The 15,201-nt window shown below is 39.6% G+C and overlaps 1 protein-coding gene across 7 annotated transcripts; it reads right to left on the bottom strand.

The window, feature by feature from the left end:
* Positions 1 to 1,180: 1,180 nt before the first annotated feature.
* On the bottom strand, positions 1,181 to 5,307 carry LOC105048096 (protein GRAVITROPIC IN THE LIGHT 1). Of its 7 annotated transcripts, none has more exons than XM_019852024.3 (3): positions 4,898 to 5,307; positions 3,000 to 3,121; positions 1,181 to 2,896 (listed from the first exon to the last, which is right to left on the bottom strand). In XM_019852024.3, exon 3 carries the CDS (start codon positions 2,887 to 2,889, stop codon positions 1,450 to 1,452), a length of 1,440 nt encoding a protein of 479 aa, XP_019707583.1. In that variant the 5' UTR covers positions 2,890 to 2,896; positions 3,000 to 3,121; positions 4,898 to 5,307; the 3' UTR covers positions 1,181 to 1,449. The 7 variants fall into 7 exon arrangements, with proteins under 7 accessions (XP_019707583.1, XP_029121308.1, XP_010925595.1 ...); XM_029265475.2 differs by having other exon boundaries at positions 3,000 to 3,118; XM_010927293.4 differs by having other exon boundaries at positions 3,000 to 3,074.
* Between the last annotated feature and the right edge of the window lie 9,894 nt (positions 5,308 to 15,201).

Genomic DNA, 15,201 nt, shown 5'->3' with positions numbered 1-15,201 from the left:
CTGACATCCACTTGCCACCGGAACTATTTTGATACATGCATGTTCGCACAATGTAATTCGACCCCGATGCCCCCAACAGCGGGATTTGCCCACCGATTACCGCAGAGCACCGCTGGCTCCGGACATGGTTTTGTCACCATCCTTTTCATCATCAACGTCACTTTCAGCCGTATGGTATTTTTGTACAACATACGTACTGCAAGCACCGTGATTCGTGTGTCAGGTCCAGGCAACAACAATTGCAGTCCTCACAAAACAGTGTTTTCCAAATACAGATCAGATGCAGATCCTGCTCCGTGCAAACTTATCAAGAAGAAACCTTCCGAATATTTTCTTCTTTTCATCAATTATTTAACTCGACAAACTAACTAGAGTTTATCGCCTTTTTTCGAATTTTATCTGGGTAAAATAAGGCCATCATCTCGAATTGCTTGGCCCGTTGGAGAATCAAAACTAAATGCAGAAGTCCGGTCTAAATATCTGAGATAGGTGATCGTCAAGCACAGATTTGAGACACAAGGCTGGTGGAACAAAATTGTTTGGACTAGACATGTTATAGGCATTTCAGAAAAAGGCCTACCACACAAAGTTCTACGACTATTGTCCGGGGGCCCAAATAGTATAATTCTTGGGTGGATCAATTTAGGATTCAGCCAACCAACACCATGCTGGTAGTAAATATTAAATTAACAGGCACGAGGGTGTTGTGGTGTGGCACCACTGGGTTGTTCTTTATTCATCAAAGACACAATACCACCACTTAGGTGAAGTAAAGTGAGTCTATCTTAAGACTGATGACGCCCTTCAACAACCCCAATGAAAATTAACAATAGAAGAATCACACAACAGCCCAAGCAGGACAGACGGTGCCAACAAAACGGTCTCCACAGGAACAGCGATGGAGCGCAAAAGCCAACAAAAAAAACCACGACAAAAACCACCCATTCTAAAATGTCGACATATTGGAGAATCGCATAATACCTGCATCCCATTTTCCTTGACGCCCATTTCCTCCACCACCCACCCAAATAATTCTATTTTAATCTCCCAAGCCCAACCTCCATTATTATTCTTCCAATAAATCCCCAACCAGACAAAACACCCCCATGTTTCACCCGCACGCAGCATACCTACAAAACATAAATTAATATGCCATCTGTCATTAACTATCATCCACATATACCTAATAAATACTCGTTTTAACTATTAAAAATAAATTATACAGTATGATGTCTCCAATTTACTAATAGCCGTTTAGAGAGTCCTCCCACCGTTACAATCAGATCAGTCTACCACTAATAGCAAACCACTCCCGCCACGCGAATGTGTCCAAACGGGACAAGCATCGCGGGACCCACTTGGCAAAATCCCTGATGGCGTCACGGCCTTCGTTCCCGAACAAGATTAGATGCCTCCAGCACCGTCCGATGGCTCATCAAGATGTCGACCCTATCGCGGAAAAGCATCACGGGGCAATGAGAGAGAGACTTTACACTGTATCAGCGCCATCCCCACCCGGAACCCGGGGACCACCGTGAATCCCACGGTGGTGGGCCTCAGCCCGGCCGCGTCCTCCTCCTCCTCCGCCACGTTCTCCATGTACACCTCCGAGAACCGGCTGCCCTGCCGGGCCTGGAAGATGGACCCGTCCCCCGGCCCGAACGAGAAGAAGAGGCAGTGGAGGAGCCACACGCGCCTCGCCATCTCCGCGAAGCCAGCGAAGAACGCCGTCTCCGGGAACCCCCGCCCGGAGCTCACCAGCGCCCTCTGCTCCAGGTTACCAAAGAACGACAGGTCCATCTTCGGGTGCACCAGGGCCAAATACTTCGCCCTCAGGAACTTCCTTAACGCCGACTTTTGGCTTTTCCCATCGAAAACCTGCTTTAATTTCACAAATTTGATCTCGGTGAATTCGTCAAAGAACCGGCGCCGGTCCCAGGTGGATCGGTCTGCCAAGAAGCTAAGATTGAAGTCCCGGAGATGGAAGTCGGAGAACATTTTCTGGCAGACGAATGATTCGAAGGCGAAGATCCGGTGGCTGGGTTTCCGCCGAAGCACGTCAGGCTGGATAGATACGGCGGCGGCGTCGAGGTCCCATCCAGCTGATTCCATCTCCTTAACCATCAGCTTAACGAAGGAGCGGATCGATTTCACGGTGTACCGCAGCGCGGTGAGGAAATGGGTGGGGTTCAGCCCGGAGAGGTGGAGGTTGTCGAGGGCCGAGAGCGAGCGGCCCGGGTGGAGCCTGGCGTCGAGGGCTCGGTTCTGCTTCTCCAAGGCTTGGAGCTGGGCTTGGAGGGAGAGGATCTCGGAGTCCTTGTGCTGGAGCTCAGCTTCGAGCTTCTTTGTGGTGATCTGGTAGGTCTTGAGGAGGCTGCGCTGCTCCTGTATCCGGGCCGCCAGGGCAGGCTGGGAGACCGGTGGAGCGGGGGATTGGAGCTGGTTCGTGAGGTAGGACTGCTTGAGGACGGAGAGGTGCTTGAGCTCGGAGACCACGGCCTGGTCCGCGGACTGGATGGAGTCGGGGTCGTAGGGGGATTGAGCCACCTGGAGCTGGGCATAGGCAGCCTTGATGGCGGAGATGCTGGCGAAGAGGTTGGCGAGGAGGGATTCCATCGCCTCGTTATCATTGGAGGACAGTTTCTGCGAGTGCTGCCGCTTCTCATCCTCGTCTTTGTGATGCTCGGAGAGCACGGTGGAGTAGTAGTCTCTGAGGTTTCCCGACAGCTTGAGCTTCTCGATGATTGGCTTATCTTTGCCCGGGACGACACCAATACCGCTGCCTCCTCCGGAGCCCGTGGCGTCCCGCCGGCGGTGGGTGCGGAACATCTTGGTGAAGGGCTTGGACAATGACTCCACGTTAGATGGCGCCGGCCTCGTCTTTTCCATTATTTCTCTAGTCGAGAGGGGAAAACCAGGATTTTAAGTTTGAACAAGAGAGGAGATCGAAGGGCCTCAAAAATTAGAAAAAACTGGTGCGAGGACGGGAGAGGAGGAACCAGTAAGCTAAAGCGTCCGCCAGAACCAATCCAACGGCACCGAGAACCAATCCGACGGCAGCGGTCTCCGTTATCCTAAAGGAGAGGTTCACTTAAATGTGGTCGTTTTACGGGTTACTCTGCTTTTAAAACGAAAAAGAATAAGGAAAGGAGATTTTAATGAGGGGAAAGCGAAATAAAGCGGAAGCCGTATAGCAAAGATGCCGAAAGAGAGCAAGGGCATAGAGCATCCATTAACTTAAAAAGAGCAATAATTGCACTATATTCCAAATAAAAAAAATAAAATCTTCATTATTCAATTTAAGAATTTTTTCTCCGGGACATGAGATTCTCGTATTGATGGGAGCATGACCCATGCGTACGACCGGACAAATGCTAAAAAACTATATTTATAATGCAGAGGGAAAAGTGAGAAAAAGTTTTTGCTTACTGAGAGGAGAGGAATCTAGAATATGATTTTTTTTAAATGAATAAATCTAGAATACGTTAATGGTGACAAATAGCTGGTTTGTAGCAGCTACTCAAACACGCTCAGTTATCGGGATTATTGGATATGAATCATAACTCAAAAATGTCCCAAACAGAGCTGAGTTTAAATCGCTCTGAACTTGCACACAGCGGTGGTAGGTTGCTCAGAAGATCTCCGTCTCCACCTACACCCCCTAGTCCCAACTATCAAATCTTATATAGATTAAGGCCAGATGCTAGCGTTAAGAATGGACGGAATACTTTTAATACCATTCTCTCGTAGGCTTCGTTTGCCATGTAGACGCATGTCAAATATTTCAAATAAGCTACTACCACCATATATATATATATATATATATATATATATATATATATTATTTATTTATTATTTATACCGGTGTGGAGTGCCTGGAACGCCCAGATAGAGCTAAATCAGGATTTAATAGAGGGAGGAAATAAAAATCACGTCAAATATGGAAAAAATAATTATCTATAAGGTTTAGATCATACGCTTGTATATTTCAATTTTGGAAGTGTGGCGGTGGTTTGCACGTCTAATTTGAGAAAGAAAAATCATCCCGGTAGTTTCAATATTTCCGGTGCACGCATTGAAGAGCCGGTGCTTAAAAAGTATAGAACGGTAGTTGGATATAGATCCCTCAGTTTTGAAAAAATCGGGTCTTACACAACAAATAAGTCCAGCAATGTAAATGGACCGGTTTCAGAGCACCAAACCCAGCAACACCGTCCATCCATTAAAAGACATGACTCATGGACTAAAAGAATAATTACCAATAGTGTTATCGACCGTATATTTGATTATGAAGTCATTAACATCCATATCCTTGCCTACAATACTCCTAGACAACGGGAACCAATGGCAAAGGAGGAGTAACATAACCGGAGTTGAAAACCAATGGGAAGTATAAGTCTAGCATTACATTGTTGTGATAGCAAATAGTCTCATTGGCTTATTGTTTATGTTTACTGGTAAGGATTTTTCCTAGTTCCTTGATTAAAAAAATGGAGTTCCCTTATTTTATTCCAATACGGAATCTAGTGGGTTCCGACTTAACATACCGCCAATTACTACGCAGAACAACTATTCCCAAGCGGACCCAGCCACCGCCGAATTCTCACCCTGCCACAATAGGTAACTATGGAAACGGAAAACCGGCATTAATCAAACGGAAAGCCACCAAAAAAAAAAAGAAAAGAAAATTCCGAAACAACAAACGGAAAACAGGGGATGGACTGGTCCTGCAATGGATGTTTTATAATTTATTTTTCTGATCTTGGATCGTTTTCGGATTGCCGCGATCGATGAATCAATAAACCCTCTATAACAGAACTGATAATTTTCTTTTTCCTTACTCGGATTAAAAGAGGAGGTAAAGAACCAATATATTTTGAACGGTCCAGAAACTTACCGGAAATCTTGGATCGGAATATGGCTATGCTCTGCTCTTCTCAGGCCTTCTTCTTCTATCCCTCTCTCACGAAGCTTGCGCTTCCGATCCGATCGTCACCTACTCCCTGTATTTCCTTTATCTATCAGAAATCGGAGTTTCTCGCATAGAAAGCATCGCAGAAGAGCGGAGAGAGCGAGGAAGAGAGAGGTTGGAAGTGGGGATACATGGGAAAGCGGCGCAGGAATGGAAAAAGAAGGGGCGCAGGTGCGTCGGGGAACGCAGAATCGGAAATAAAAACCCTTCTCCGCTTCTTTTAAGTCCATTTAACGCATGCTTAATTAGCCTCCATTTTTAACACTAAATGCCGGAAATATCTTTCATCGCCGATCTCTCTAGAAGCTCTGTTTCCGGGTTAAGAGAAAATGGTGGTTACGGTGTCTCGTCTTGCCTTTAGAATGTGTGATGAGGGTGTTTTGTTAATTTTGGATTTTTTTTTTTTTTTTGGTTGGCGTGATGAAGCTTTTTACTCGAGATGGCTGTGTACAGCTGGAACTGAGTAGGAGGAGAGGAAGCCAGCATCAGCGGATGTTGGCCCGATAGTGGACGAAAGGATTTTTAAAATCTAACACGCTTTTTCAAGAAAATGACGCTGACTGGGCTGGAAGTGGACCCGGGTTGGCGGGGTCGGTTCGATGCTTGCAGCCTGTAGTTAGACCTCAAGTCCGAGTCCAAAATCAGGCGTGAAGCAAACCTCAGAAAGTACCAGATCTCTCTCCGTCTCTCTCTCTCTCCTATCTTTCCCATCGATCTCTCTTCCCACTCTTTCCTCTCTCTCCCCTCTCCATTCTCCCGCTCAGTCCCCCTCTCTCTCCTCCATCTCTCTACTCTATCAATCTCTCCCTTTCTTTCCTCTCCAAACTTGCCCAACTAAACTCTAGACTGAGATTGGGTTCGAGCTTAGACCAAATTTTGATAAAAAAATGCAAACCTTGGCCCGGCATGAAGTTCGAAACTTTTTTTATCATGCTGCATAATATTCCAACCTAACCCAAGCCAATTTTAACCATATCTTCCAGTTTGTGTCATCCTTATCTCTTTTTGGTCAATTAACATTATTGCATTCCTTTTTTAGTTAGTTCTTTTTTTTTTTTTTTTTTTGGATTTGATTTTGGATCTGGTAAGTATTGATGGCTCATGTTGCAAGTCTGATTTGAACTTTGAGACTTTTTTTTTTGTTTCTTCCTATTGTATATTAACTTCTAACCTTTTTTACGATTGAAATATATTAATTTTTAACTTATAAACAGAACTAATAGGAGATATTGGGAGGGGAAAGAAATCGCAGGAAATAAGACAAATCAAGCGTTATTATTGCTTTGCATGGAAAGGTGAATTTTGTGATGGCTGTTGAGTTCGACCATATTGACTTCATTGTGGGCTCCTGATATTAACATGACCAAGTTACATGACAGTTCCTTGCAATAAATCAATCTCTGTGCACCATGACTTGGATCTATGGCTGGATCGTGTCTTGCAAACCTAGTCATGTCATAACATGATAAACATTCAGCCAAGACATGAATAGATATTTCACTTCCTAACTTGTCTTGTCCTGACAGAGGTTGTTCATATAATTTCTTCAACCAAAGACATATTGCTTCACTCCATAAAGAAAAACACTAATGAAGGCCAATCAAACCATTTGTGACTAGATAAAACCATGCCATCAAGTATGATGTTCAATTCCATGGTACATGGCACCTATAATTTTATTAGTATATGATTTTTGAAAACAAGGACACAATACACTATCATTGGGCCATGTTTATTGCAGAGCTTACTGCTATAAACCATCTTTGTGCTATGCTTACACAGGACCGATCAACTGCAATTATTATATATATAAACATTTGATTAATGCAAGGGCAAAGGATTACCATAAGTATATGTGATTTGCCTTGGATCTATTGTTATGGCGTTCATTAAAGGTGCAATAAAGTCATTTAATATTTTTCCAATATACAACGTGTCACGCCCCGAACCCAACACCCGGGTCGGATACGTGATGGCCGCACACTCCTTAGAGCAAGCCCTAAAAAATATGCAAGGCCAAATTAAATCATTACAATCTTATCAACCATAATATTTAATTTCAACAATAATTCATAAAACTTGCATAATTACAATTAACATTTCTTCAATCCTCTGATCAAGTATCAACGGTACTCTATCTATGTATCCGCTCACTCACAAATCCATACCATAGCCAACCATGGACATCTTGTAACTCTGAGAAGAAAAGAAAGATAAAGGGGTGTGAGCTTTACAGCCCAGTAAGAATTTTCATATCACACTGATATAGTAATATAGTCTGAAAATAAGGATAAGCAATAAAATATAAAATCTCATGTTCAATGTCCAGAATAATGCAAACATTCATAAATTTTCTGTCTTATCAAAATAGATGCATCATCATATGTTAACAAGTAAAACACTTTTGTTCAACAATTATTTCATGTCTTATCTTTCATTTCTCCTTTCATAATCACATGATTTTTAACCTTTTCTTTCTGGTTCTGGACTATCCAATTCTATACCTCAGTCATCATCCGGATCGAATCCACTTAAAAAGTCTTTCAAGACTGTCCCAGGATGAGCTCCTGGCCGGCTGTCCCACGTACCAAAGCCCGTGAGAGACTGTCCCAGGCATAAGCTCCTGGCGGGCTGTCCCAGGCATGAGCTCCTGGCCGGCTGATCCACCTGTAAGCCAGTGGGGGCTGTCCCAGGCATAAGCTCCTGACGGACTGTCCCAGGCATAAGCTCCTGGCCGGCTGTTCCACATGACAAGAGTAGTCCATACCATATATCTCTTTCTTTTCATTTAATCATTATGTGTTGATTTCATCAATCAATTTTGTCTTGCATTATGATCAATTCAGATATGTCATATCCATATAATCATGCCATCAATCTCTGATACATATATATTGACATAACATACTCATACTCAAAATCAAATAACAGTATCTCAGGTATAATAAATTCATCGATTTCAAATCCGACGATGCAAAAACCAACGATGCAAGACCAATAGTAAAATAGCATATATAATAGTGATCATGTACAGGGATTCTTACCTTTACCGGTGACTGATCCAAACACAGAAATCAATGTTCTTCTTTGATTTATGAATTTCTTTAACAAAATATTCCACTCGATTTCATTTGCAGATGATCATCTCTTCGTAACCCTGATCAATATAAAAATCACATATGGAGAAAATTATCGATAATCGACCTGATAATACAAATCTAGGATCTCTCTTAGGATTAACCAAAATTAGGATTTACCTAAGTATCTGGATCCTCCACTGATCCATAAGACTTCTAGAGAGAAAAAATTCATGAAGAGAGAGATAATTTTAGAGAGAGAAAGTAGAGAGAGAAAGTGGAGAGAGAAACCTTCGTATCCTTCCGATGAGGCACTCATGATCGAGATCATCAGAGGTCCTATCAGGGTGACTCAATATGAATCAAGTGTTACAAATTTCGAATAGGATCGGACTGAGATCAGATCTACCGCACGAATTTCGAAGCAATCTCAAATCATCTTATTTTCATCTTCAAGTTTATTCTAGAGTTCATGATGCAATCAGAGAGGAAGAAAAGATCCTAGAGAGACAAAATCTGTAAAGAGAGAGAAAAGTCTAGAGAGAGAATCTAGAGAGAGAAAATATAGAGAGAGAAGGTAGAGAGAGGAGAGAGAAAAGAGAGAGAAAGGAGGGAAAAAGGAGAGAGAGGAAAATTCTCTCTCTTCTTCTTCTTCTTATTTTATTTTATTTTATTTCTTTCTTTCTTTCTTTTTTCTTTTTCCTTTTTTCTTTTCTTTTCTTTTTCCTTTTTTTTCTTTCTTTTCTTCTTCTTCTTCTTCTTCCTTTCTTTTCTTCCCGCGGTTTCCTTTGGCTGAAACAGGGGAGGACCGTGAGGTCCCCCCCTCGGTGGCTCGGGCTCCGACGGCTTGGCCGGAGATCCGACAACGGCCGGCGATGGGGTTCGACTGGCGGCTCTCTTCTTTTCTTTTTTTTTTGAAAAACAGGGGACCATCCTTATTCTTTTTATTTTTCGGTCATTGGCCGGTCATCGACGGTCAAGATTTTCAGGGAAGGAAGAGAGAGAGATGGAGGTCTGGTCTTGGGGATGGGACGCCGCAACCGACGACGCCGGTGGCCGAAAAAGAGAAGAGAGGATCCGGCCGAAACAGAGTAAAACAGGGGTTTACCTTGTTCATGGATTTTCCGGCGATCCTGGCGGCCGGCGAGGGTGCACGAGGCCATGGAAAAGAGAGGAAAGAAGAGAGGAAGGAGAAGACGGGTTTACCTCTGACTCCGGTGAGGTCTCCGACGAGTATTTGAGATGAACACGATGAGGACATCCGCGGCTTCAACAGAAAAATTCGAGAAACATAAAAGAAAAATCCGGTGCTCGTCGTGACCAACCTTAGAGAGAAGGAGAGGGGGTTTTATAGGGTGTAGGGGAGGTCGAATCCACCTCGGATTCAACCTCTCCATCGGTGATTTGGGTGGAAGAAGACTCCCAGCGGGAGTCTTCTTCATTCTCTTTTTTTTTTTTTTTTTGTAATGCTTTGGGCTTTTTGGGCTGATTTGGGCCGGGGTATTACATTCTTCCCCTCTTCAAATAATTTCGTCCTCGAAATTAAGTTGTGCTATTCTAGATACCTATTTCAAAATATACATTCTTCATGTCATTCTCAAGCTTACAATAATATCTTATATATTATTTATTTCTCATGATCTTGTTATAACAAAAATTATTTGAAACTTCAAATTCATCTCCTCTTATTGATTTCTCAACTTTTTGAAGAACTGTAATATTTTGGACTTGTATTAATATACTACCATTATTTGTCTAATACATTTCACTCGAAATTCATAATTATTTCAGACTACCCTTGATAGAAAATAAATAAAGGTCAAACATCGATCACTCTTCACAATCATCGATTTCTTTCTTCACTTGACCTTCCAACAAATTTTATATGTAGACTCTCATCTTAAGAAAAATCTCAATCTTCTATATCAGTTCGAGTAACAATATAAAAAAAAATATGAGATCTATGTCAGGACATTCTAAGTTTGAACTAATATCAGAACTATCAAGCTATTAATAAACTTGAGATATCTAAACTTTCTTGGCATTATCTATAATGAAGCAACCTACTAACAAAAATTATCCAACTATGATCAGATTAAAATCATTCTTTGTTTACAACTAATGTATTCCATAATATCTTCAGAATCAAAGAATTAATATTTCTAATCAAATTAACCCACCATGCTTTTGCTGCGCACTCTGATATTAATTTATCAAATTATTTAAGTCTATCAAAGATAAAAAATATCCTTATATGTTAGATCAATCCAGGATAGATCCAACCTTCAAATTTCATATAGAACTTAGGGCAAAACCTTAAGTTTCTTTATCTTTACTACTTTTGGGTATAGCATATTAAATCTTGATCCACTTTCTATGTTTGAAATCATTGCATAAGTTTCATCACTTTTCAAAAATCCGACATGTCTAGAATTAATTGGAGTTAATCTTAAATTTACCTTACAATCATTTAGATAATTTCTAAATCAATCTTTCTTTTTAAAAGAATTAATTCTAACTTGACAACTAAAAGAACTCAAGCCAACATCCTTATGAGTAGAATCAACTTGATTATTTCTTATAGAGCTCTCTTCATCACAACCCTTAATATTAATCGATAAATCCATAGAAAATCTTGTCTCTTGTATAAGTCATTCAAAATTTAACACTAGCAAGATATCTTAATTTAATTTAAAAATTCAAACTTTGACTTGAATGATTAATACACTTCACCATCTTCAATAATCACAAAAAAAATTTAATCCAAAGATAGTAATATGAATTATTAAAAAGATTTCATCATAACCCGTATATCATTCTCTGACACAATAAATTTTTTTTTTAATTTAACAATAATATCAAAATACTTTTGAACCACTTAGAAGAGTAAGCTTTTGACTTGAAATTCAATGCAACTTGAAAGATCAAGGAATCATATTCAGAATATGATATTTTGAGTAACCAAAGATTTCACCAAGATGTGTATCTTGTATTCTCATAATAAAATTTAAGTATATATATGTATATATATATTTTTTTCATCTAAATTGAGTTTATATGACCTCTTATAGATTCAATGTTCAAAAATATTTCTCTCTCATATGATGTAATTTCTTCTTAGACCATACCCTAATTAACTTTCTTTTGACAAGTCCAAAATTAATAATGCTCAGACAATTATCACCGAAATAAAAAAAAAATCATGATCTTCAATCATATAAGTTTTACATTCCAAAATCCTCTAGTATACTCAACATAACTTATCAATACCTCCCACTTCATTCCAAGGATCAACTTTTTTCATACTTAGGTCAACCTTACTAATTGAAATCTAAAATATAACTCATCAATTCTATTATAGATATAATATGCCACTTATACCTAAATTTTATCTTAATATCTATTGATTCGAAATCTAAATATTGAATCTTCTCTTTTATATCTATCATGTTCCTCATGATCATAACCTAAGTTCAGATATCACTAGAATTACAATTCTGAATAATTATAACCTTCAACTCAAATACCACTTAAATCATATTTCCTAGTGATCATAACCTAAACTCTAATATCATTCTATCATACCTTTAATGATCAAAATCTTAAACTCCGATATTATCAATCATACTCTAGTGATTATAATCCCAAAGTTTTGATATCATTTATATGACAATCCCTAGTGACCTTAAACTTGGGCTCTAGCACTGTTCTGTCATATCCTAATCACTTGTATCATTATCTCCAAATGAACGTAACCTAAGCTCTAATATCACTCTGTAATATTCTAATCACTTATATCATAATCCCTAATGATCATAACCTATTCTCTGATACCATTCTGTCACGCCCCGAACCCAACACCCGGGTCGGATACGTGATGGCCGCACACTCCTTAGAGCAAGCCCTAAAGAATATGCAAGGCCAAATTAAATCATTACAATCTTATCAACCATAATATTTAATTTCAACAATAATTCATAAAACTTGCATAATTACAATTAACATTCCTTCAATTCTCTGATCAAGTATCAACGGTACTCTATCTATGTATCCGCTCACTCACAGATCCATACCATAGCCAACCATGGATATCTTGTAACTCTGAGAAGAAAAGAAAGATAAAGGGGTGTGAGCTTTACAGCCCAGTAAGAATTTCCATATCACATTGATATAGTAATATAGTCTGAAAATAAGGATAAACAATAAAATATAAAATCTCATGTTCAATGTCCAGAATAATGCAAACATTCATAAATTTTCTGTCTTGTCAAAATAGATGCATCATCATATGTTAACAAGTAAAACACTTTTGTTCAACAATTATTTCATGTCTTATCTTTCATTTCTCCTTTCATAATCACATGATTTTTAACCTTTTCTTTCTGGTTCTGGACTATCCAATTCTATACCTCAGTCATCATCCGGATCGAATCCACTTAAAAAGTCTTTCAAGACTGTCCCAGGATGAGCTCCTGGCCGACTGTCCCACGTACCAAAACCCGTGAGAGGCTATCCCAGGCATAAGCTCCTGGCGAGCTGTCCCAGGCGTGAGCTCCTGGCCGGCTGATCCACCTGTAAGCCAGTGGGGGCTGTCCCAGGCATAAGCTCCTGGCGGACTGTCCCAGGCATAAGCTCCTGGCCGGCTGTTCCACATGACAAGAGTAGTCCATACCATATATCTCTTTCTTTTCATTTAATCATTATGTGTTGATTTCATCAATCAATTTTGTCTTGCATTATGATCAATTCAGATATGTCATATCCATATAATCATGCCATCAATCTCTGATACATATATATTGACATAACATACTCATGCTCAAAATCAAATAACAGTATCTCAGGTATAATAAATTCATCAATCTCAAATCCGACGATGCAAAAACCAACGATGCAAGACCAATAGTAAAATAGCATATATAATAGTGATCATGTACAGGGATTCTTACCTTTACCGGTGACTGATCCAAACACAAAAATCAATGTTCTTCTTTGATTTATGAATTTCTTTAACAAAATATTCCACTCGATATCATTTGCAGATGATCATCTCTTCGTAACCCTGATCAATATAAAAATCACATATGGAGAAAATTACCGATAATCGATCTGATAACACAAATCTAGGATCTCTCTTAGGATTAACCAAAATTAGGATTTACCTAAGTATCTGGATCCTCCACTGATCCATAAGACTTCTAGAGAGAAAAAATTCATGAAGAGAGAAAAAATTCTAGAGAGAGAAAATAGAGAGAGAAAGTGGAGAGAGAAACTTTCGTATCCTTCCGATGAGGCACTCATGATCGAGATCATCAGAGATCCTATCAGGGTGACTCAATATGAATCAAGTGTTACAAATTTCGAATAGGATCGGACTTAGATCAGATCTATTGCATGAATTTCGGAGCAATCTCAAATCATCTTATTTTCATCTTCAAGTTTATTCTAGGGTTCATGATGCAATCAGAGAGGAAGAAAAGATCCTAGAGAGACAAAATCTGTAAAGAGAGAGAAAAATCTAGAGAGAGAATCTAGAGAGAGAAAATGTAGAGAGAGAAGGTAGAGAGAGGAGAGAGAAAAGAGAGAGAAAGGAGGGAAAAAGGAGAGAGAGGAAAATTCTCTCTCTTCTTCTTCTTCTTATTTTATTTTATTTTATTTTATTCTTTCTTTTTTTTTTTTTTTTTCTTTTTTCTTTTCTTTTCTTTTTCTTTTTTTTCTTTCTTTTCTTCTTCTTCTTCTTCCTTTCTTTTCTTCCCGCGGTTTCCTTTGGCTGAAACAGGGGAGGACCGTGAGGTCCCCCCCTCGGTGGCTCGGGCTCCGGTGGCTTGGCCGGAGATCCGACAACGGCCGGCGATGGGGTTCGGCCGGCGGCTCTCTTCTTTTCTTTTTTTTTTTTTTTTTAATGCTTTGGGCTTTTTGGGCTTATTTGGGCCGGGGTATTACACAACGCTTATAGCTCCGCCTGAGCACAATTATGTCCTGTGATGCACCTAATGTGTGGATGGCTACTGAGCAGTTAAGATGCATACTGGTCTTACCTAGTAATGGGCACCGGCCCTCACTCTATATAATACACCGGAGGACCTCAGGTAAGTTCTCTTATGCCAATACTCCTGCTTTCACTATTCTTGAATTTCCGGTGTTCTCCAACCAACATCCTTGCCTGCCTTGGATATAAGAGGCTTCCCTACCAAGCAAGATCCTGCGACCTTCAATATTGTTATTCTTACTTTGATGTCAGACTCTTAACAGACACCTCTTTATTTGGGCACAGCCACAGTCGATCATTCACCATTTGCCAACTCATCCAATCTTTTCTACTTAGAACTCATCCATTCTCTTTAGCTCGAATTTTGGTGGCAACAATATGATTCTATGAAAAATGAGGAAATTAAGGATGTGCAAGGTTGTTTAGGAAGGAACTGATTTTTCAAAAAACAAAAATATGTTCTACATGGTAGCTATCTGTTGGCATTTCAATTAACCAAAAAAAATTGATGCTCTGAGTTGCAGTACCTAGTCATGGAAAAACAATGATATGGTATAGTTAAAAAGCTTTGTGGAATAGATGGTGAAGTCGTGATTGAGAGCACCAATTCCATCATAGCACATGACATAATCGGTTACTTTTATTAATGCAAGGCTATGCTTTGTTTTCTTTGATTTTGATTAGCATACCAAGGTGGACTTTTGAAGCATTTTTCTATCTATATAGTGTAATATATCCGCTATTATGGCGACATTGGTGGGATCTTTACTGTATTTTTTTTTTGTTGGGGTAAGAATCTTTACTGTATTTTATACTGAATCATTTTAGCCTCTAGTTTGCTACTATTGCTGCTAAATTTCAAGAGGATCGATGTCGGTAGGGTTGAATTTAGCTAAAGCCAATGAAACGGCTGAAATTACCAAGTCTTCCAATGATCATATAATGAAATTCTTTTATTTGAGTTTTTCTAATGGAGGACCGTCTGATGCTTAAGTCAATCGAAATCAATGAATTATAAGAGAGAGAATATAAGAAAGTAAGAGAATAAGAGCTCTCGATGGCTTGGGAGGTTTATCTAAAGGATCCTTTGTCTCTCTTTATTTATAGAAAAAGATCGGAGTTTGAAGAGTCCGTAATGGCTAACTATGTCATTGGGCATCTTA

This window comes from Elaeis guineensis, chromosome 7 (genome assembly GCF_000442705.2).
Source record: "Elaeis guineensis isolate ETL-2024a chromosome 7, EG11, whole genome shotgun sequence".
NCBI classification, from domain to species: domain Eukaryota; kingdom Viridiplantae; phylum Streptophyta; class Magnoliopsida; order Arecales; family Arecaceae; genus Elaeis; species Elaeis guineensis.
The sequence above is the reverse complement of the archived record's forward strand: the minus strand, read 5'-3'. Positions and strand labels throughout refer to the sequence as shown.

Coding starts and splice junctions, on each gene's coding strand:
- LOC105048096 (XM_019852024.3), bottom strand. CDS start 2,889: ATGGAAAAGACGAGGCCGGCGCCATCTAACGTGGAGTCATTGTCCAAG.